The 25,296-nt window shown below is 37.1% G+C and overlaps 1 protein-coding gene across 3 annotated transcripts in view; it reads right to left on the reverse strand.

Moving 5' to 3' along the window:
- Positions 1-3,563: 3,563 nt before the first annotated feature.
- Positions 3,564-25,296, reverse strand: part of LOC115223205 (acetyl-CoA carboxylase-like) — a 143,477-nt gene continuing 121,744 nt past the window's right edge. For all 3 annotated transcript variants that reach the window (XM_029793673.2, XM_029793682.2, XM_029793691.2), the window contains 11 exons: positions 24,551-24,661; positions 21,917-22,060; positions 18,851-18,971; positions 16,721-16,811; positions 13,585-13,681; positions 12,926-13,061; positions 11,112-11,289; positions 9,057-9,324; positions 7,695-7,865; positions 5,816-5,949; positions 3,564-4,105 (listed from right to left, as the gene is read on the reverse strand). In XM_029793673.2, coding sequence (XP_029649533.1) covers positions 3,991-4,105; positions 5,816-5,949; positions 7,695-7,865; positions 9,057-9,324; positions 11,112-11,289; positions 12,926-13,061; positions 13,585-13,681; positions 16,721-16,811; positions 18,851-18,971; positions 21,917-22,060; positions 24,551-24,661 — 1,566 coding nt within the window. In that variant the 3' untranslated portion in view covers positions 3,564-3,990. The remainder of the gene's footprint in view (positions 4,106-5,815; positions 5,950-7,694; positions 7,866-9,056; positions 9,325-11,111; positions 11,290-12,925; positions 13,062-13,584; positions 13,682-16,720; positions 16,812-18,850; positions 18,972-21,916; positions 22,061-24,550; positions 24,662-25,296) is intronic.

Consider the following 25,296-nt stretch of genomic DNA (forward strand, 5'->3'; position numbering starts at 1 on the left):
TCTTCCTTAATTAAGAGTACTAAAAAGTTAGAAATTATTACTCAGAATTCTTTAATTAGCATTTCCAGTCAGACTTACACTAGGATAACTAATCAAACAATACAAGCACTATTTCTGTTTAATTTCTGTTTAATTTTCCTGAAGATTTAGATTCATCATTATTTAGATGAACGGTTTGCATTAGCAGGGACATGTGGTTGCAGGGTATCTTAAATTTTGTTCTTCGGGCTAAGATAAATCTCAATCTTTATTAGAATGTAATTTCATTCTGCAGGAAGTTGGAAATATTAGCACTGTGCAACACTTTACTCAAGTAACATTTACCTGAAGAAATACTAAGCTATTCATTCTTTATTGTTAACAAATTCAGAATTTTGATGTTTAAAGCTAAAGGGGCTTTTTAAAGATTTTATTTAGTTTGAGATCTGAGACAAACAAATTTTAAGAGTGTTATGTAGAACAAAATAATGCAAAGCAATAATGGATTTCTGAGGGAAGACTGAAGTATCCAGTACTTCATCTACTCAGCTTTTGCACTAAGAGACAAAAATATTACTTTCTAAATATTTTCAAGACCCTATTTCTAATCAAATATACTACTAATATATTTAAATTAATCTTGAAATTGAAGTATTTCATAAAATGACTAAATTAAGCATTATTAAGCTGATATTTGAAATATAACAGAAGGTTCTTGCATAATAAAATATAAGGTATTGTATCAGAGACCTAAGGGCAATATCAGGTAGCTTGATATTGAAAGAATTAATTTTTGACAATGCTCAATATATATATATATATATATATATATATATATATATATATATATATATATGCATTAGTATCCATACACACATATATCTATACACATATTTATGTATGTATATCAGGATAAATATATTAAATAAGATACCTCCATACATACATATATACACTATATATGTTTGAGTGTGTGTTTCTAAATGGTTCTTGTGCTTCAAATTATTGTAATTAGTTAGAGACATGGATGGTAAATGTTTGCTTCACTTTCTTTTGTGCTAACCCCCACTCCACCAAGCATAAATCAAATTTAATAATCTACCAATTTTTTTGTTAAGATACTCAAAAACTAGGGCCTCACTATTGTTAAGACACTCCCAAAAATGCAAAGACCCAGCAAGTGTCTCAGCACCACATCACTATAAATATTTAAGTTACAATAAGCTTCCAGTTGTGAATATATCTGTCCTGAAGCAAACAGAAAGGAGGTGGGGAAAACTACCTAGTATCATTTTTTTAGTTTTTAGCATACAACTCCCTGCCTCTATTACTGTCAAAATAAGCGACCCTTATTGGGTTAGGGCCAAAACACACCGGGGTGAAAAGGTTGCAACAAATGTATAAATTAGCTGTCACAATATTTTCTATCAGGATAAATTATATTTTTTTCTTAAATGACTCCATGATTAATAAATATCACATGTGATTGTCCAATAAATAAAAGAATTATACAGAGAAACTAATATTCAAATGGACAGGGTGACTTAAGTTGTTTAAGTGTTGGGCTGTAGACTTAAAAGGGTAAAAAGTTCCTGTGTAATGAACATGGTTACAATCATTCTTATTTAGGTGATTGGTTTGCATAAGCAAGGAAATGTGGTTGTAGAGTACCTTAAATCTAGCATTTCATGCAAATATCAACATTTGCAGATCCATCCAACCAATGCTAGCAAGAGAAAAATCACATTCAAACATGAAGGAAAGCAAGAACAGTACCAAAAATAAAAGGTATTGTAAATGAGAGTAAAACAAAAATAGGTGATTAAATGTTTCATCTCTGAACAAGGTAACCACATGTCCTTGTCAGCATATAACTAAGACCAATATTTTACGCTTAATTTTTTTTTTAAAGTAAGCCCTGAGAAAATTGGGACTTTAGTATCCTATTGCAGGAGGATATGATGTTCAGCTCTCAAACAAGTCACCATTTTACCATAAAGCTAGCATTGACTACTTCAGTGTGTACTAGAGCAAGTAATGACTGTGTAAGTAGAATTAGTTACATTACACAGAACAACCCAGCTATCAGACAAAGCACCAAAAATTTACTTCAATGCAAAGAAAATTATTAAATTCTTTTCTTTTTTTTTTCTGTTTAAGTTTCATTTTACTTGAACAAAATATATTTTTAGCTTTCTTTTTCAAAATATATTTTTATTTTACATTTGTTTTTGTCTTGACATGTATTTCACTTTTAAACTTCTAGATACTAATAAAGCATATTTAGTAATTCAAGAGAAATTACTAACATTAGAACAGTCAACAGAAGCTGCATCACCAGGTAATTTAAACATTCAAACTGAAATAATTTTACAATGGATAACATTAATATCACCAGCTACACACAAAAGGACAAGAAATCATTCTTTTCTTTTAAGTTGTCTTCTTCAAACCCTTCTTAAATGGAATAATCACATTTGACAGTGAATATTTATGTGAACTCTTGCATGTAACATTTTCATTCCCTTAGGAAGCAATATGATTATAAACTGGTTAGTTACAGTAGTCTAAAAATATTACACATTCATATTTGGAAGTCATTATTTGTACTTTTTTTTTTTTTTTACATAGACATAAAATCTAAGATTTTTACAGAAAAATTTGGAATTTGTGGCAATCATGCACTTTATATGGCAATAAGTATGGCAATAAAAGAAAATAGTGGACTTCTGACATAAAGTCATATAATTTACAAGGACACTGTTGATTATACTAAGCCCAGTAAGTGACTGGAACTTTAATATATCAACTCTGAAAGGATGAAAAGCAAAACTGACATTGGTGAGATGTGGATTCAAAATTTAAATATCACTAGACATGAAGCCCAATGCTCTACTGATACTATCAACATTGGCACAAGGTTCAAAATTTATATAGCAGTAGTAAAGTTGATACTCTGAGTACTTATTTTATTGGCCATCGCCAAGGAGAAATGGAAAGTAAAGCTGAGCCCAGCAACATTAGCACTCAGACCAATAAAGTGACAAAACCAAGTACATCTATCCTCATCTATCATAGATTCATTCAGCTCTGATCCAGGATAACATGGCGCACTCACTGTGGACTATGTTAGACTTATCATGAATTGATCTGTGATAACACAAGTGGGTGATCAGTCAACAATGCTGCTTGGACTGCAGACTTGGGGACTCGGAACAAAACCTATATTTCCCATATGGTCTATTATTCATTTACCAGTTTCATTTAATTCTCTGTTTTTTTTTTTTAACCAAACACTTGTGATGAACAAAGATAGATGTACTGCAAGTCATTAGGTCCAGTACTCTAGTGTTTTAATCACACCAATACCCATAATAATGATAATAATAATCCTTTCTACTATAGTCGCAAGGCCTGAAATTTGGGGGAAAGGGATAGTCGATCACATCAACTGGTACTTATTTTATCGACCCTGAAAGGATGAAAAGCGAAGTTGACCTCGGCAGCATTTGAACTTAAAACATGAAGACAGACGAAATACTGCTAAGCATTTTGCCCAACATGCTAACGTTTCTGCCAGCTCACCACCTTAATAACAATAATAATGATGATGATGTAAGCAGTAATAGTTACATTGCAAAAAGCTAATGAAGAGCTATGAGAAGGCCACTAAGGAAAATATAACAAGCTAACAAAAATGCTAAAGTATTGTTATGTACAAATTTATATTTTCAATTTAACAAAGTGTAAGATTAAACCTAAAAATTATACATTGTTGGAAAAAGTAGGAAGTACTACTGAGATATATTTGTTAAACAAACTGAACAGAAACAGTCAACATATGAATGAAAATTAAAAATAAATAGCTACAAAACTGGAAATTCAACGTACATAACAGGAAAATTTAAAGAATATATATATATATAATAGAAAAATAATAAATTAAGAAACATTCAGCAATGATAATTTGGAATAAATAGAAACATTCCACTATTATCAAGGACTGACTGATCATGTGTCTATGTTAGTGAAAATGCGGGACACTTCGGCTTTCTGTGTTGAGCTCATGTGTTGCTTGATATGAATAATTGAGTCCATGGCAACTTCAGGATTGTTCTGGATCAAACTGAAAAATTCAAAGGTAAAAATTATTGCAGGTGATTGTAGATGGAATGGGAGTAAAGGGAGAGAACTTTTCAAGTGCTGGTATCACAATCATCATCATCATTTAATGTCCACTTTTCCATGATTGCATGGGTGGGACAAACTTCATTGAGGCAGATTTTTCTATGACTAATGCTCTCAAAGTTGCCAACCTGCACACGTTTCCAAGTGAGGTATTATTTCTCACGCCCAAACATTTTTCACAAAAGACTGGAAACAAAACATTTGCTCATTTATAATCATCATGTCAATATAAGAGTACATACACATGACAGGATTTTTTTCAGTTTCCATCTACTAAATGAACCAACATGGTTTTGGCTGACCCAGGTCTATGGTAAAAGATACCCAAGGTGCTGCACAGTAAGACTGAACCCAAGACCACGCGGTTGGGAGGTAAGCTTCTTAACCACATAGCTACACCTATGCTAAAATACCCAAAATACTATTAATACCAACAAGCCTAGTATGGTTTCATATGCACTTTTTATAAAGGGTAGCAATGTAACAGAGATTTATAGCAAGATATATAAATATTTTGTTTACTTGTTTCAGTCATTGCACTGTGGCCATGCTCGGGTACCACCCTGAAGGGTTTAGTCGTACAAATCAACACCACAACATGTTGAAATGCTAAGTTACAGGAACATAAACAAACCACCAACACTGGTTTGGTTGGCAAGCAGTGGTCGGGGGAGACAAACACAGAGGCACACACTCATACATTTATGTATATATGGCATGGTTTCTATGGCTGGATGCCCTTCCTAATGCCAACCACTTTGCAGAGTGTGCTAGGTGCTTTTATGTGGCACTACCAATTCCACTCACAGAAGTCACTTGCCAAAGGTGCCAACTAGTGAGACTGAACCCAAAACCATGTGGTTAAGAAGCAAAAAAAAAAATGAAAAAAAATATACAGCAGAACTCGAAGCAATCCAACGAAGCTACACTAAAAAGATCGTCTCAATGCAAAATATCAGCTACTGGGAAAGACTGAAAGTATTAAAACTCTTCTCCCTGGAGAGAAGGCGAGAGATATGCAGTGATATACATCTGGAAAATCCTGGAGGGTCTTGTCCTGAATTTTGGCATTGAAAGTTACCCCAACTGTAGAACGGGGCACCACTGCATGGTGCCAAAGATCCCAACATCACCATCAAAATACAGGACCAGATACTGCAATATCTTGGGTTTCAGGGGACCACAGCTCTTCAATATCCTTCCTAAATGCTTGAGAGACCTGCATGGTGTGAATGTGGGTTTCTTTAAAACTAAACTGGATCTCTTCTTGTCAGGGGTTCCAGATGAACCTACCTCTTGGCAGGAAACACAGATGCGGGCAGCAGCGTCAAACTCCCTTGTTGACCAAGTGCCACGTATCAGAGGTGGTTTCACAGACTAGTGTAGCTCATTCAACGGTGGTGCCCCAGCATGGTTGCAGCTTTTGGGCTGAAACATTTTTAAGGATTCAAGGATATATATATATATATATACCTCAGGCACGTTACCATAGTACAATGGATGCAAAACAGTCAGATGCAATAACAGCAACAACTTTTATTACATACAATATGTCTGATAGTGGTAATCATTATCAAGATACTTTCTAAAACTGATATAAAACTGACTGTTTTATCTAAAGGATCTTTAAGCTGAAGTAAGAAATTACCTTCGAATTTGTTGAATGACATGGTCTCTCTGCAGACATTTTATGTTTTCTGCAATGGCATTGTGGAGCCCGTCATCATCCATTTGATCTCGCAACCATTCAACAACAGCCTTGTCGTTTTCCCACAAATATGCCTGCAAATAATCAGAACAAATTATGGAGTTTAAAATCATTTTTGTACTTCTTCTCTCTCTCTTGTGTGTGTGTAATTTGAGGTAGCAAAGCCATAATTAATTCAAGAACTTAAAATCTTACTCTCCACACCAAACATGATACATGAATGTTATAAACATATAACTTTATAGACACGTGGATATGGGTTTTCATCATCAGCAGCATTTTACGGTTCTTTTTTCTATGCTTGCATTGCATGGATGGAATTTGTTGAGGTGGATTTTCTACAATTGGATGCCCTTCCTATCACCAGCTCTTAACCATTTTCATGCAATGTAGTATTTCCCCATGGCTGAACAATGTTCTTGCAGCATTTATAAAATGAAGACAGACACTGCTTGTATGGTACCGACAATCAAACTCAAGACAACACACAAACTCACACACTCATACATCAAATCCACTCACAAGGCTTTGGTTGGCCAGAGGCTATAGTAGAAGACACTTGCCCAAGGTGCCATGCAGTGAGACTGAACCCGGAACCATGTGGTTCATAACCAAGCCAAGCTACTTACCACACAGCCACTCCTACGCCTATTGATATATATATATATATATATATATATAAATAGATGCACACACATATATAGAGAAACATATACATACAACTACACACACTCACAAGCACATACAGACACATGTATTGTATGCATCTATATCATTATCATCATTTATTGCCCATGTGCCATGCTGGCATAGGCTGGACAGTTTGACAGGAGTCGGTGAACCTAACAACTACATTATGCTTCAGTGTCTTCTTTGGCATAGTTTCTAAAGCTGGATGCCCTTCCTAACACCAACAACTTAACAGCATATACTGGATGCTTTTTTTTCCTGCCATCAACACTAGAGATGTTGCCATACAGCTTGCAAGACCAAACAGCAACAACTTTATGGTAGAGAAGGGTAAAGTATGAGAGATAAGGGCCAGAGCAGAATAGATTTTTTTGCTGTTGAGAAGCTATATGACTACTCATATTTTAGAAAAGAGAGTAGGAACAAATAATGACATTGTGCTCAGATAATGATTTTATTAATGAACGAAAAATATGGCAATATTTCCAAAATGAAATGTAAAAGGGTAAACTGCATTCCAATTGTCCATGATCTAAATGAATAAGACTGTACTAAAAACATGCACCCTCAAGGTGTAAAAGAAAAACATTAAATTAATTAACATATTAAAGATATCACCTGACAGAGTCAATAAAGTGTCACACATAACTGGACGAATAGGTGTAAGCTAAAAGACAAATGATGTGGGAATAGGGAAACTTCACATGATAGAATTGTGTCACATGAACGGATGAATAAAAATAGGCAATTGATAAACAATGTTTTGTATCGAGACAACAGGAGTTGTCTCAAAGTGGTTGGTATCCAGCTATATAAATTATGCCAAAGCAAACACTGGAGCATAAGGCAGTCCTAGGGCCACACGGATCCTGTTAATGGAATATGGTCTTTAAATGATGATGATGATATAGCAGGTATATTTTTGTCTCAAGTGTAATTCCTGTTTTGAGACTGCAGGGTGTGTAACTTCGGGGAAATTTGGTTGCTATTTCTAGAAGGTTGACTATGTAGGAGTTATCTCATTTAGTTACTGTTTTAGAGGTGAACGAGTATCAATAGTAGTCTACTATCATTACTTAAGAAAAGCAGTCCCAGTAATGTTAGCAAAAAACACAAATAAAAAGCTTACGTTTACTGTTGACTGGTCTTCAACAAACCATCTACGTAACATGGAGTTTAATTGCCCATCTTGCAGATCTTTGGTAAATTGTATCATCTTCATCTTTAGCTGACTTTCAAGAAGTCTGCGACGCAAACGCCAATAAAAGAATTCACGACTCGTATTCCATCGCACAATCTCCTAAAAATGGGGAAAAAAAGCAAAATATATCACTTATAATACAAAAGCAAAATAAAATAGTGTTAATATAAATATACAATATACAACTGTAAAGGTTATCACTGAGATTATTACTGAGAATTTTTTTTCCACAACCCATTAAGCGCAGGACTGGCTGTGTGGTAAGTAGCCTGCTTACCAACCACATGGTTCCAGGTTCAGTCCCACTGCGTGGCACCTTGGGCAAGTGTCTTCTGCTATAGCCTCGGGCCAACCAAGTCCTTGTGAGTGGATTTGGTAGACGGAAACTGAAAGAAGCCTGTCGTATATATGTATATGTATATATATATATATATATATATGTGTGCGTGTGTTTGTGTGTCTGTTTGTCCCCCTAACATCGCTTGACAACCGATGCTGGTGTGTTTACGTCCCCGTAACTTAGCGGTTCAGCAAAAGAGACCAATAGAATAAGTACTAGGCTTACAAAGAATAAGTCCTGGGGTCAATTTGCTCGACTAAAGGTGGTGCTCCAGCATGGGCGCAGTCAAATGACTGAAACAAGTAAAAGAGTAACCCTCTTTGAATATAATATAAGTTGCATGGCTGTGTGAGAAAGAAGATCACTTTGCAACCATGTGGTTTGATTCCACCTTACACCCAAGTTCAATCCCACTTAAGCCAAATGTCTTCTGTAGCCTTTGAAGTGGCCAATACTCTGCATGTATGTATGTGTGTGCATGCATGTATGTACACATCATCGGCATTATCTAACAACTGCTTTCCCTGCCGGTATGGGTTAAACAGTTTGATACACACAACCTGTTTTAAAGTGATCTAAACCGAAATCTTTCATCAAAATTTCATGATGTGTCCAAATACCACTTTAAGAATGACAAAGTTGTTTTACTAAATTCTTCATTATTTTCAAAATTAATTACAACTAAAGTAGTATATTTCAACAGAAATATGGCAATGAAAGAGTTAAGGGAGATGTGACTGCCATTTCTAGCAAGTCAAGCAACCACGCAGCAGCTCCTTCAGGGAGTAGGCAGTAGATGAAATGGTCACAGGATTTCAAGAACATTTCAAGAATCGGTCAGAAACTTCAAACCAGCAAACAAACAGATAGGCAACCAGGTACAAAGCAGAGCCCAATTAAACAACACAATGCCAGGTGAAAATTGGGAAGGGAAATGAGCAGCTACTTACATTTATGACTTCTTTGTCTACCATGCGTCCAGCAGTGTCGTGAAGGTCAGCAAACTCTACCGCTACCTGCTGGTAGATGGACATCAGTTCATTTTCACTGTTGCTCAAGTCCAACTCTAGATGGTTTTTCTCCTCTTTGGTCAGAGTTGGACAGTTGAGCTGTTCCACTAACTTGGCACATTGGGGGTCAATACGGCGAATAGCCTTAACAAGATCTTTTCTTCGGAATTTAATTTCAACAGTACCTTGTGGTTCTAACACACCACCTCTGCAGAATTCAAAAGAAATTGAAGAAAACTCAACATAGATAAACATTTTTTTTTTTTTTTTATAAAGCGCAGGTTACACTGGATGTTTTATCAAATGTAAAGCAATGAAAATCAGTCAGGTATTGTGGCTTTTTAAACACATATAAGTAAACAAGAATCTGAAACTGATTGGAAAATTTACAAAATAGATAAAGTTTGTATCTTAACATAAAAAAGTGACAGAAATACATTGGAAGTATTGTATCATGCCATTGCAAGGTCCAGTCCTTGTTGTAGTGAGGTAGCTGGTGTACCACAATGATTCTGAGAGCTTTGCCAGCAGAGCATGAGCTCTTAGGAGGGCCTCCCATGTCAGACAGATCAAAGGATAGATGCCACAATAATACAGACTAACTTTTCCTAGAGGTAAAAAATGATTTGCATAAGGCCAATACCTCATCATCATCATCATTGTTTAACATCCACCTTCCATGCTGGCAAGGGTTAGAAAATTTGACAGGAGCTGGCCAGGCAGAAGACTGCACCAGACTTCTGTACCTGTTTTGATACAGTTTTTATGGCTGGATGCCCTTCCTAACACCAACCACCCAGCAGAATGGACTGGGTGCTTTTTACATGGCACCAGCACAGGCAAGGTCGGTCTTGGCATGGTTATTACAGCTGGATGCCCATCCAAATGGAAACCACTTTACAGTGTGGACTGGATACTTGGAAGACAAAGATCCTCTACCCAGAAAAAAAAATGTACAGCTACAAAAGCATCAATGACAATTCAAAACCAACATGACCTGAGAGAGGAAGGCCTTCCCACAGGGAAACATGAACCAACAAGGGTAGGTGGAAGAGAGGATGTCTTAAAAATAGGTGGCTGTGTGGTAAGTAGCTTGCTTACCGACCACATGGTTCCGGGTTCAGTCCTACTGCGTGGCACCTTGGGCAAGTGTCTTCTACTATAGCCTCAGGGTGACCAAAGCCTTGTGAGTGGATTTGGTAGATGGAAACTGAAAGAAGCCTGTTGTATATATGTATATGTATATATATGCATGTGTGTTTATCCCCCCCACCCCAACATCGCTTGACAACCGATGCTGGTGTGTTTGTGTCCCTGTAACTTAGTGATTTGGCAAAAAGAGACCGATAGAATAAGTACTGGACTTACAATGAATAAGTCCTGGGGTCGATTTCCTCGACTAAAGGCGGTGCTCCAGCATGGACACAGTCAAATGACTGAAACAAGTAAAAGAGTAAAGGAGAGAGAGGAGGATGGGTACTGAAGCAGAGCTAAATAAGAAGAGATCAAACTGAATAAAAGGATAAAGACACCCTTTGGTCATGAATGACCATGGGATTGCACCTAGAGAGTTACCCTCCAAGGCACAAGCTTGGGCAAGGTTGTTTATGGAAGACCAGCAGTCACCCATGCATACCAGCCTCCCTCTCCACACCACCAATATTATCCAAGAGAAAGGCAAAGGCCAATACACCTTGGTACCAGTGATGTTGCAAAGCATTTCTACAGCTGACTGAACTAGAGCAACATGAAATAAAGTGTCTTGCTCAAGAATAAAATATGTAGCTCAGTCCGGGAATTGAACTCACTACCTCATGATTGTGAACCCAATGCTCTAACCACTGAATCATGTGCTGAAGCAGAGAAGACAGCCCAAGTCATCAATGCAGAAAAGTCTTCAATAGCCTATGCAGCACAGGGAGTGAAGGGCTTAAATAAGTGTTGTGTTGTGTCATTGGAAAATATGAGCTTCTTCACTCAATATTGTTTACATACCTGGCATATTCATCAGCAAATATTTCCATGTGCGTTGGATTAATGGAGGGATCAAGAACAACCCATGCACCACCTCGTAATTCAGCATAAGGTGGAATGTAAATCATGACTGGCTGTTTGTAAACACGAAGGGCATCGACAATGTAGGAGCCAAACTTGAGAATCTGGTCATACATATCTGCAATGATAAACATAACAACAATAATAATAATAATAATAATCCTTTCTAATAAAGGCACAAAGCCTGGAATTTTTTTTATGGGGTGGGGGGAACTAGTCGATCATATCGACCCCACTGTTTCACTAGTACTTAATTTATCGACCCTGAAAGGATGAAAGGTAAAGTCGACCTTGGTGGCATTTGAACTCAGAATGTAAAGACAGATGAAACAACAACAATAATATTTGTAATAGTAACTACTAGCTGGACCCATGAAAAATTCACCGAAAATATTTAAAAATGTTAGCATCTGTAAACAGTGTACTGGCGCCATGAGAAATGTTTGTATATTATGACCGTCTATCTTTACATTCTGAGTTCAAGTTCTGCCGAGGTTGACTTTGCCTTTCGGGTCGATAAATTAAGTATCAGTTGTGTACTGGGGTCGATCTAATCAACTGGCCACTTCCCCACAAAAAATTCAGGCCTAGGTAAATATATTGTGACTGTTACAGAATATAGAAAGTAATGTAACAACAAAGACTAAATAATCCAACCAAAATATCTTGGTTACACAAACATAAACAGAATTACTATTTAACCTTAAAATACATAGTACATATTCCAAGAACCTTAATGAACAGATTGAAATGCAAAAGAACGAAATGGTAAATGGATTTATGAATGAAAGTTTGTTAATTGTGTTTATTTCCCCCACACGACACTTATTGCAAACATGTTTTAAGTAACCTAAACTATACACACAAATACATTCATATATATATGTCTCAAATTGTAGCTGTAATTCAAAGGGGCCAGCCTTGTCATATTCTGTGTGAGGCTGAATCTCCATGAGAACTACGTTAATGTTATGCATGTCTGTGGAGTACTCAGCCACTTGTGAGTTAATTTTATTGTCATGTGGTAATGAAAAGTGAAATTGACATCCAATATTTGCTGTGTGTACGTATTTATGTATAAACTTTTCTTTGGATTTATGTATCTACTGTCTCTCTCACTTTCCTTCTTTCTCTTTCATTTCCTTTGTGTCCCTGTTCTCTCCCACTTTTGATTTAACAATGTATATATGTATCTACTTCTCTTGTGATGTGATAAACATTTAAAAACACAAAACGAACACCGTCACCACTCGCAGTCTCTTTCACTCTCTCTCTCTCTCTCTCATTCTTTCTTACTTCCTCTCTGTCCTCCTCTCTCTTGCTTTGCCACTTCTTTGAAGTAAGTGTGACACACACAACAGGTACATATAAAAACAAAAAGTTAGTGTATTAATATTATTGATAATAATTAAACTCTCCTGGCAACAAATTTGATCATGTAACCCTTTACCATTCAGATTACTCTGTCAAATGTAATGCTTATTTATTCACATTGTTTTGAATGAATCATGTATTATCTTGTAGCTTTGGGATTTCAATAAAGTGTTTATTTTCAGAATGACATTGTAGAGTAGGTGTGAGAGGTCAGATGTGACCAGTTTGAACATAAAACAGGCAGAATATTTAGGTTGGATATGGCTGGTTTAAATGCTAAAAGGTTAAATCTATGAGAGAATATGACTAATACTTAGTGCTTCTTTGATGAAATGATAAAATTCTATAAAAATCTCTGTAACAAGCTTCTTTTTTTTTACCTTTCATTCCACCAGAAAATCCTCTCCAGTTGGCAAAAATGATTAAAGGTAATTCTTCTTGATTAAAATCTTTAATTGTCTGAGCAGTTTTGTAGGCAGAATCAGGAAACCACACTTGTCCAGCTTGTTGAAGATTCTGTATCAGAAATGAAAATAACCAAAGTCAAAAGTGTAAACATTGAGGTCTTCTTTACGCACACACACACACACACACAATACATACATACATACACCACACACATGGAGAGGTGGAAAGGTAAAGAAACAAAACTGTTTTCTTCTTTTTCGTGTTTTCATAAAATTAAGTAAGCAAGAAGACGTGAAAACAAACAGATTTTCTTAAAGAGAGGCAAATATTTACAAGAGTTGAGAGAAAGGCTTAATCTAAGCTATAAAAAGTCAGATAAAAAACAACTTAAATAGAAAATTTGAGATGAAATAGGAATAGCTATCAACAGGTATTACACAAAGTTACAAACATTGTTGTTATGTATTGATTGTTCATTTTCTTGTTGATAAAACCATATGTAGTTAATATTCCGTTGTAGTTTCACAATCACACAAACTTGAAACTAACATTACAAAATGTTGTGCTTTATATACTATAGATATTTTGAGAAAAAGTGATTTAAAATAATGTATAAATAAATAAGACGTACTTTTGATTCTGAATCAAGGTTAGCTGGATCAGCAGGAATGGTAACTTCCACAGTACGAGTCTCTACACATACGACACCAACTGGAATTCCTCCCAAACTGATCAACAAAATTGAGAGTAAAAACAAATTTAGTAATATTTAAATTTCCAGAAATTTGTCATAATAGAATGATGATGATGATGATGATGATGATGAGACTATTAGAAATGGCAGTAAAACATTTTTAAAAAAATTAGAAATAAATTTTCTTGCAGCTCTACTTGATCATTCTCATCCTCTCTTCTGAATGTGAGCAGCCTCTTCAAGAACCTGCTCTATTCCCTTCTCTCAAACTTTAACCCCTCATCTTCTAGCATAAAGCTGACTACCAGCCTTGAGGTTTGTAGTCTTGCAAGCTACATGCTGAACTCAATAGTGCTGGTCGCCCCCCCCCCTAAAAAAAACCCCGTTATAATAATAATAATAATGAAATTATTGTATACAGTGCTCAGGTGCACCGCAACTTGTCAAAAGTGCGTATAAAGCATATGCAGTAATGTACAAATGTTTGGAAAGTGAACATTGTATGAGTCAGATACATGCTTGCGTGTGTATTGAGGGGAGAAAATCAGGTGTAATGTTGGCAAATCTCAGGAAGCATGTAAGTTTTGAAGGATGCAATGCTCCGACAACTAACAACTGATGCCAGCAGCTTGTTCCATACTTCAGCAACTCTTAGTGTGAAAAAATGTTTCCGAAAGTCATGGGAGCTGTACTGTTTTCTGACTTTGTAAACATGTCCATGGGTGTTAGACAGGTGGAGTTTGAAAAGGTGCTCAGAGTTATTGTTTGTAAGATGGTTAATAATTTTATGGGTGTCTGCCAAGTCACCCATAAAATTGGTATATGCTGTATAGTGGTTGATGTTAGAAAGGGCATCCAGTAGACACTGGAGCATGATGCAGTCCTTAGACCCCTAAGATCCTGCCAAACCATCCAGGCCATGCCAGCATGGAACATGGGTATTAAATGATGGTGATGACTGTTTTTAGTGGTGGAGCAGAGTTGAGATTTCAGAAAAATACTATGGTAAATTCAGATCTTACAATAATACTTTATAAAAATATCCAAATATGCACTTTAAGTAGATGACAACCTATCAAACCTATACCTTCATGGAAAGTAGATTAAAATGATAATGATGACGACGATGATGATGATTAATCTTTCATGGCCAAGAACGATGAATACACAACATGCAACTCTTACAAAACTAGAGTCCAGAGCTAATGACAATATAAGGTAAACTGCTAACTCTACTACAGGACTCTTGTATAATTCTGAAACAAAGTGATCTCATACAGGTAGATAAAAAAATAAGGGGAAGTAGAATAAAATGACCATCCCAAGAATAAAACACTAGCACTGGATTAGAACCCATGGTTCATAAGCATATTATTCATTACCTTATCCACTCTCCTGTCTCATCTGTGAATTTATGCATATACGTATAAGTATATCACCAGCATCGCCATTCTAAATCCAACTTTCCATGCTTGCATGTGTCACATGGAATTTGTTGAGGCAGATTTTCTTATGGCCGGACGCCCTTCCTGTCACCAACTCTCACCTGTTTCCAAGCATGGTAAAGTTTCCCAAAGCCAGACAGAAGATAGGAAACAAAAAACACCGCTTGTATGGCAGTGATGCTTGTTACAACTACAATGCAATGTCAGGACATATAAACATACACATATATATATGTCCCATACACATGTATATACATTTATATACACACTCACAATGGGCTTCTCCTAAATTCAATTAAAAGGCTTTAATCAACCATGGCTATAGTCCAAGACTCTTGTCCAAGGTGCCACACAGTGAAACTGAACCCTAAACCAGTTGATTGGGAAGTAAACTTCTTTACCATGCAACCATGTTATCTCTCTCTCTCTCTCTCTCTCTCTCTCCTCTCTCTCTCTCTCTCTCTCTCTGTTTGTTTCATTTTATCTACTAATGTAGGCTATAAGTCCGGTGTTTGGCTTTACACATTGTAATCTCATGAAAGAAATCACCCTTTGGATTGAACACCAAACTATTGCAGTCAAACTGCTAGAAGGAATGATACATATTCCCAACAGATTGGTAAATTAAGGTAGGCAAAAATCAATGTGTCAGATATGAAAAAAATAATCATGACCCAGTTATTTGTCCACTCATCCAAACATATACATACACCTTCTCTTTCTCCAATACACATACACAAAAACGTATCTCTCTATGCATGCGCATGCACACACACGAACACACACACACACGAACACACACACACAGACATGCACGTGCGCACACACACATATTACAAGGAACAAATCTATTTCTTCTAGACAAATCCTTCTTTCCAATGCAAAAATTTGATCATTTGTAAAGAGATGACAGAGAACTGAGTTATGCAGTGCACTGCTGTACTCGAGAAGACTCATCCATCACATCATCATTTAATGTCTATTTTCCATGTTAGCATGGGTTGGACGGTTCAACCGGGGTCTGGGAGGCCCGGAGGCTGCACCAGGCTCCAGTCTGATCTGGCAGTGTTTCTACAGCTGGATGCCCTTCCTAACGCCAACCACTCCGTGAGTGTAGTGGGTTCTTTTTATGTGCCAACGGCACAGGGGTCAGGGGAGGATGGCAAACGGCCAGGATCGGTTGGTGCTTTTACAATCAGGCGGTGCTGAGCGGAATTGAAATCCTAAAACCAAGATGGCATGCAAAAAGCACTGGTGCCACTTACAAAAAGCACTGGTGATGGTGCCACATAAAAAGCACTCAGTACATTCTGTGAAGTGGTTGGCATTAGGAAGGGCATCCAGACATAGAAACCAAACAGACTATGGAACCTAATGCAGTTCCTGGTCTTGCTAGTTTCTGTCAAGCCATCCAACCCATGCCAGCATGGAAAACAGACATTAAATGTTGATGACAATGACAAATGATAACAGATGTAGCACATCTGCTATGACAATTTAATTCAAAGTTATTACATAGTTAATATATGTTGACATATTTAATTAATTTATAAGCTTCTGGATGGCCTAATAGTTAAAGATGATGTGATAAGTTTTAAAAAGTTGGTAAGACAAAACTAAGTTCTTACCGTGCACGTCCACAAATAACTGTCTGTGCCCAGGGACGCATTATCTCCATGAAGGAATCACGATCAAAGAAGCCGCTGATCCAGTCACCATCTACAAAAGAAATTAGGTCATTTGATTCATTTTAAATTTATTCATTGCTTGTAATAACAATGTGACAGCAATAGCCATATACAACACTATAGATTATAAAAATTATAACATGTTAATGTGTGGAGTGTTGAATTCGTGACTGTAAAATTATGGTTTCAATTCCTGCACCAGGCAATGCATAATTTTCTTGAGCAAAACACTTCATTTCATGTTGCTCCAGTTCATTCAACTGGTGAAAACAAGAAATCTTGCAATAGACAAGCATCCCATCCAGGGAGGAATATCATCATTATCAATTAATGTCTGCTAGCCATGCTGGCATGGGTTGGATGGTTTGACAGGAGCTAACTAAGCAAAGATTGCACCATGCTTTGCTGTCTGTTTTGACATTGTTTTCACAGCTGAATGCCATTCCTAACATCAACCACCCAGCAAAGTGGACTGAGTGCTTTTTACATGGCACCAGCACAGGTGAAGTTGGTCTTGGCATAGTTTTTTTTTTTTTTTTACAGCTGGAGCCCTTCCAAACGCCAACCACTTTACAGTGCAGACTGGATGCTTTTTATATGACACCAGCACCATATATGTCATGGAAACCTGCCCTGTGAGTCTAAATGACTCAAAAAGGATCATTGTCCTTTCCCTTTGTTTTTTCAAAAATATTAATGTGGCATCATGAACGCTTTCTGAAAGGAACTATTTCAGTTATTGAAGAAAATAATTATAACACTTACAAGCTACACATTAACTCAGTTGTTATTTAGATATGAAATTAGTTTTAGGGATACAACTATAACAATAAATAAATATATATTTCCCCCCCATAACTCCTGCTCCTTATGCAATCTTGCGAACACCCCATTTACCCACTTCTACTTACCACATATCTTGAAAGGCCACCTGGACCTCATCTCAACCTTCTTATCTATCTTATTGCAACACTAGCTGATCATGATCATTCTTTCCCTCCTATAATAAATGTAAGCAACTGTGTCACTTTTCTACAAGAACCTGCTCTGTCCCAACCCTATCTCTCATACTTTAACTCCCTCAGATTTGAAGTCCTGGATGCTGCAAGGCAACCTCAATAGTACTGGTGGTATGTAAAAAAAGTACCCAGTGCATGCTAAAAAGTGGCTGGTGTTAGGAAGGGCATCCATCCATAGAAACCATACCAAAGCAGACATCAGAGTATAGCACAGTTCCTGAACCCACTGAGTCTTATCAAATCACCTAACCACCAGGGAATATGGACATTAAATGATGATGATCATCATCATCATCGTTTAACATCCGCTTTCCATGCTAGCATGGGTTGGACGATTTGACTGAGGGTTGGTGAATCAGATGGCTGCACCAGGCTTCGATCTAGATCTGGCAGAGTTTCTACAGCCGGATGCCCTTCCTAACGCCAACCACTCCAAGAGTGTAGCGGGTGCTTTTACATGCCACCAGCACAGGGCCAGTCAAGCGGTACTGGCAACGACCTCACTTGAATCTTTTTACACATGCCACTGGCACAGGTGCCGGTAAGGCAATGCTGGTAAGGATCACGCTCAAATGGTGCCTTTTACATACCACCGGCACGGAGGCCAGTTGGCCGCTCTGGCAATGATCACGCTCAGATGGTGCTCTTAGCACCCTACTAGCATGGGGCTCAAGTGCCAGTAAGGTGGCACTGGTAACAATCACACTCGAATGGTGTCTTTTATGTGCCACTGGCACGAAAGCTGGTTAGCCACTCTACAACCATGATGGCGGCACGTAAAAAGCACCCAGTACACTCTGTTAAGAGGTTGGTGTCAGGAAGGGCATCCAGCCGTAGAAACCATACAACAATAGATAATCAGTCTGGACAGCTTTGTTAGCCAGTTCCATGTCAAACTGTCCAACCCATGCCAGCATGGATAGCTGATGTAAACGATCATAATGACGATGACATCTAATTTCTTTGAAGAATGATTCCAGATAACAGATTTTATATTACTGAGACTATCTGAGAACTGTAAATACATGAAAAAAGTAAAAAATGAACTTACTTGTGTCTTTCTTGCCGCAAAGCATCATACGAGGATTGTAACAGGTTTTACTTGGAATAAATTCAATGGTACGATCAACTGGATCAAGAGGACGAACAATTGGCAGTGGTCCACCGTGAAACTAAATAAAATAGGAAATTAACTGAGATTTAATCAAAATCATGGTATTATATTTTATAACAAATTTTTCCAACATTTTCAAGTCAAAATGTTCTAAGGGACACAGTAACTAATAACATCTTTTATTTGTTTCAGTCGAAGGACTGCAACAATGCTGGAACACATCCTTGAAGGGGTTAGTGGAACAAATCTACCCCTGTACTTTTTTTTCTCTCATAAGTAGTACTTATTTTATCAATCCCTGTTGTCAACTACTAAGTTACAGGGACAAATACACACACATACACATATATATTTGAAATATAAAGAAAGGAGGCATAGGATGTTTTGTTTTGGTTTACTAGGATTTGTAGCCTGATTCAGTAAAGGAGCTTTTTGTGAATAACACATCCATATATTGTACATTAAATTTACACAACACACACACACACACACATTAGTTTCCATCTACCAAAACCACTCACAAGGCATTGTGCAGCTTGTGGCTTTTCTAGAAGACACTTGCTCGAGGTACCATGCAATGGGACTGAACCTGAAACCACATGGTTGCAAAGTGAGCTTCTTAACCACACAGCCATGCCTACAGCAAAAACTAAATTCATTAAAACAAATCATGTAACAGTAAGGCCTAGATAACAAAGCTGAAGGATTTAGACAAAATTAACGTTTAGTGTAAAAGCTACAAGATGCAATAGGTTTAATATAACCAAATATATCCCTTTTCTAATGAAATTAACACAGATCTGCTGGATTTACAATATCAAGCATTTGCATAATTCGTGATTTGTTAAAACATGTGCTTTATGACATTAGAGAGTCCTGAATGTTGTTCTTTTAGATTAGTCCTCTGTATTTCTGTTGTATAATCACAGATCAGTAACATAGAGAACAGAATCCAGGAGAGTATATGACTGATTAGTAAACCTTTTAGGCATAGGAGTGGCTGTGTAGTAGGCATAAGAGTGGCTGTGTGGTAAGTAGCTTGCTTACGAACTACATGGTTCCAGGTTTAGTCCCACTGCGTGGCACCTTGGGCAAGTGTCTTTTACTATAGCCTCGGGCCAACCAAAGCCTTGTGAGTGGATTTGGTAGACAGAAACTGAAAGAAGCCTATTGTATGTATATGCATATATATATATATATAAATAGATGATTGTATTTTTCCCTTGTTAACAATAAACATGGGAAAAATATTTGAATTATACCTGCGTTAAACTCCATTTATTTATATATATATATGTGTGTGTGTGTGTGTGTCTGTGTTTGTCCCCCAACATCGCTTGACAACTGATGCTTGTGTTTACATCCCCGTAACTTAGCGGTTCGGCAAAAGAGACCGATAGAATAAGTACTGGGCTTACAAAGAATAAGTCCTGGGATCAATTTGCTCAACTAAAGGCGATGCTCCAGCATGGCCACAATCAAATGACTGAAACAAGTAAAGGAGTAAAAAAGTAATCAACACTAATATCTATCTTTGTAATTTCCTATATTTTCATTTTATCATAATTCCTCTTCCTCCTCATCATCATCATCATTTAGCACCTGTTTTCCATAGTAGCATGAGTAAGATGGTTTGACCAGAGCTGATAAGCCAGAGAGCTGCACCAGACTCCAGTCTGTTTTGGCTTGATTTCTATAGCTGGATGCCTTTTCAAATGCCATCCACTCCACAGAGTGTACTAGGTGCCTCTTATGTGTCACCAGCATAGGTGCTGTTAACATGTTACCAACACAGGTACCTCTCATGCGTCACTGGCACATGTGCCTTTTAACTGTCACCAGCATAAGTGCCATTAATGTATCACCAGCATAAGTGCCATTAATGTATCACCAGCACAGGTGCCTCTTATGTATCCCCAGCACATGTGCCTTTAATGTGTCACCAGCACTGGCCATGACTACAATTTCACTTAACTTGACGTGTCTTTTCAAGCACAGCAAATCACCAAAATTACTTATCTGTTCTAAGTTTGCTAGATATAGTATCCTACACTCCAACAACTCTGTATCCCAAAAGCTAAGCTTCTTTGTACTAGAAAATACTTTATTTGCTTCAACAATAGCAAATATGTCAATTTTACCCAAATTGCCATGAAAATACATATGCATAGGATTCACGCAGAGATTTTAAAAAAGAGTTTCAATAGAGATTTTGAATGAAGGAACTTGGTCTAGTGGTGAGAGTAAAGTAAACACAACTGTAAGACCATGGTTTTGATTCCTGAACCAAGCACCGCATTGCATTCTTCAGCAAGACACTCCATTTCATACTGCTTCAGACGCCACAATTGTAAATGAGTTCCAGTAATAACTAGGAAGTTAACACTGCAAAGGACTAGAGTCCTGTTCAAGGGCAAAGGAGTGTTGTAATCTCAGTCATTTATGCATCATGGAAACTGGATTAAACATGAATCCTGGAGCTCATAATTGACCTAACCTCAGAGATTTTGCGGATTCATCAAGACTGAACAAAGAATACATTTACTTTTGTATCCATGCGCACTTTAGAAAACATAAACATGTATTTAATATCATGATTATCATTTAACATCTGTTTTTCCATGCTGGCATGGGTTGGATGGTTTGACAGGAGCTAAGTAGCTGAAGGGCTGTTCAGACTCCATGTCTGTTTTGGCATGGTTTCTACAGCTGGATGCCCTTCCGAATGCTAACCATTTTACAGAGTGTACTGGGTGCTTTTCATATATGGATTTGATGTTATAGTTTTGATTCGATATTTAACCCTTTAGCACTAGCCATATCTGGCCAAAATGTTCCACCTGTTTAATGTTCATACTGGCCACATCCAGCCTCTCACACCTACTCTGCAATGTCAGTCTAAAAATATACAATTAAGTCATTGAAATCTTGAAGCCAATGTGAATAAAAAAGCATTGCATTTGACTAAGTAATCTGAATGTTAAACAGTTAATATTGATTTACCTTAGGCATGTAAGAGAGCCACTGTAATATTTTGTAAACTCCCTCAAAATCATCTGAGGCCACATCATGGGAAACACCATTATTGTGCATGATTTGGATACCACCCAACTGAGTGTTGCTTGTATACACTTCTCGGCCAAGCACCTATAAAAAGAAGATGGAAAATAAAATTTTGAAAAAGATGACATTTTAAGATGGAGATTCAAAAATACTAAAGTTTTAAAAAAAAATTATTTTCTAAACTATCAGAAAGTTCAAGTAATTCCTAACAATGAATCTGATAAATTTCTTCCAATAACCAAATATCTTTAGAAAGATAATGAATATATATGTATGGCACCAGAGGAATATAAACAAGACAAAAATAACTGTAAAGGTGCAACACTAAACTCACTATGAGAAAGTATATACAAACACACACACATACACACACGAGAGTGTGCTGAAAAGTTCCTGGCTTTGGGTAAAAGAAAATACAGAAGGATCAGTAAATTATGATTTCATTCACCATATTCCCTTCACAGATTCACACTCACATTGCAGCGGTACTTCAGTTTTTCTAAGCCCTGTAAAAGGGTTCGGAAGGTTGGGCCTTTCACGATGCCCTAAAACCCAAGAACTTTTCAGTACCCCCTTGTGTGTGCATGTATACTTTATTTGTGGGTTAACCAGGCTACCATTGGTTTCATGCAAAGAGAGGTATATCTCTTCAAAGATGGAAACCAACACCAACATCCCATGCAATAGGCTTGAAAATTGTGAAAAGATATACCTCTCTTAACATGAAACTAACTGTAGCCTGGTTAACCCACACAAATAAAGAATGTTTATCCACTAATGTGGTGTTGAGCACTCATTCTTATTGTTCAATACTAACATGTGTGTATGTGTGTGTATGAGTGTGTGCGTGTGTGTGTATGTATATAATATATTCATTCAAAATGTGACCGCATGTGTACCATTGGCGATTTTTTTCCTCTGTCTTCCCTCCCTTGGATCTTTCTTTTTCCTATGTTTCTAACGAAGAGCTCCGCTCATAACGTCAAATCCTCCTTCTTTCCTTCCTTTCCTGAGCATCCAATAACACTATACTTGTTCCACGTCCTCGCGTTGTTGTGTTTTCATGTTTGGATTAACTTTATATATATATATCATCATCATCATCATCATCGTTTAGCGTCCGTTTTCCATGCTAGCATGGGTTGGACGGTTCTACTGGGGTCTGTGAAGCCAGAAGGCTTCATCAGGCCCAGTCAAATCTGGCAGTGTTTCTACGGCTGGATGCCCTTCCTAACGCCAACCACTCCGTGAGTGTAGTGGGTGCTTTTTACGTGCCACCATATATATATATTTAAAATCTAGAGGGTTACCTTCAGTTGTGGAGTATGAAATAGTTAGTGAAGACTGGAGTTGTTTGCTATTACATTTACTCCACAGTTTACAGTCATAACACTTGTGAAAAAATATGACTAGATGACTAAGGGTTTCTTATTATATAATCAATATAACATAATCAATAAGACAGTATCATTGCTCTCTTCCGTGTTTTCCAACTTATTTTATGATCTGTCACCCAAACGTTATGGAAACAGCTGTAAACCATGCAGTAAATGTCTTATACTAACTATTTTATATGTGAACAGTGCACCCTCCATAGATCAAATAAAAGATTAGGTCCAAAATTCCAAAACAGCTGAGGTCAACACAAGACACCTGAAGAAGGCTGGAGCATACAACAGCCGAAATGTAGTGAAAGCAGTCAAGATGAGGACACCAGACTAATATAAACAATATACATTGTACTCTATTTTTCACTTGTTATATATATATATATATATATATATATATATTATATAAATAAGCATCATTCAATCATAGCCCATGCCAGTGCCGCCTGACTGGCACCCATGCTGCTGGCATGTAAAAAGCACCCACTACACTCTCAGAGTAGTTGGCATTAGGGATGGCATCCAGCTGTAGAAACCTAGCCAAATCAGATTCGTGTCTGGTGCAGCTTCCTGGCTTGCCAGTTCTCAGTCAAACCATCCAACTCATGCCAGCACTGAAAGCAGATGTTAAACGATGACGACGATGATATATATATATATACACACACACCAACATACTTTTAATGTGTGTGTGTATGTGTGTGAGTGTGTGGGTGGGTGTGTACATCTTATAGGTATCTGAGTATCAAAAGGGTCAAGATATTTCATAGTAAAAGTGAGACAAACACAATTGACTCTCTACAATTACTGATTGCACTATTTTGTTAACTTGAAAATTTAACAGCTAAATCATTTTATATTGCTGCTTACTACCTCTTAAAATAGCTATATCCAAGTGATTTAAATGATTCAAATATGTAATACTATGAGCTAATCAAGGAGTCTCTATGCAATCTCCCAGCTTGCTAGAAATAGAAACTAAATACATCTCAAATCACAACCTCTCATTATAAAACAAAAACTGGATAATAGTACAGTATGTCTTATTAAAGAAGTTAGTCATGGTTGGAATGACTTTGACCATATGTTTGTCTGGTCAGGGCAGATCAAGGTTAATAAACAACAGCAACAACAACAACATACAAGTTCAGCTGAAATATAATTCAAAAACGGAGTATGGACTTACTTTATTCAGAGCACCAGCACCAGTTAAAATGATATGCGAGTTCTCTACTTGAATAATTCTTTGGCCAAGTCTCACAAGATAAGCACCAATGCCAATAGCTCGACAAGTCACCTGAAAAGAAGACGAAAAAAGAGATACACTTCAGAATGATTGAGTTCTTCACTTACACCAGAAATATGAAATATACATTTTAGCTGTCATGTATAACACATGAATAGCTGTGTGGTTAAAAAGTTATCTTCCAACCATATAGTTTCAGTTTCAGGTTCAGCCTCACAGCATGGCACTTTCTGCTATAGTTCTAGGCCAACCAAAGCTTTATGAGTGAATATTATAGATAGAAACTGAAAGAAACAGGTCGTGTGTGCACATGTGTGTATATGTGTGTGTGTGCATGCGCACCTGCTAGTGTGAGTATGTTTGCATCACCATGTAAATATTGTGGAATTGTTGCAAATGAGTGTCATCCACTTCCAATATTCAGCAAAAACCTGTCCGGCCACAGAGAAATATTACTCTGCATGGTAACAAGAGTTGGTGGCAGGAAGGACATCTGGCCATAGAAAATCTGCCTCATGCAGGCATGTAAAAGGGGATGTCAAAAAATGTATGGTGATGATGATGTATGTTATAAGGGCAAAACAACAATAATAATGGAAATGGTATAATAACGGAGAGGCACACAAAGGACATCTTACTGTTTAACCTATTTCTTTACTACCCACAAGGGGCTAAACACAGAGAGG

Source organism: Octopus sinensis, linkage group LG2 (assembly GCF_006345805.1).
Source record: "Octopus sinensis linkage group LG2, ASM634580v1, whole genome shotgun sequence".
Lineage (NCBI taxonomy): Eukaryota > Metazoa > Mollusca > Cephalopoda > Octopoda > Octopodidae > Octopus > Octopus sinensis.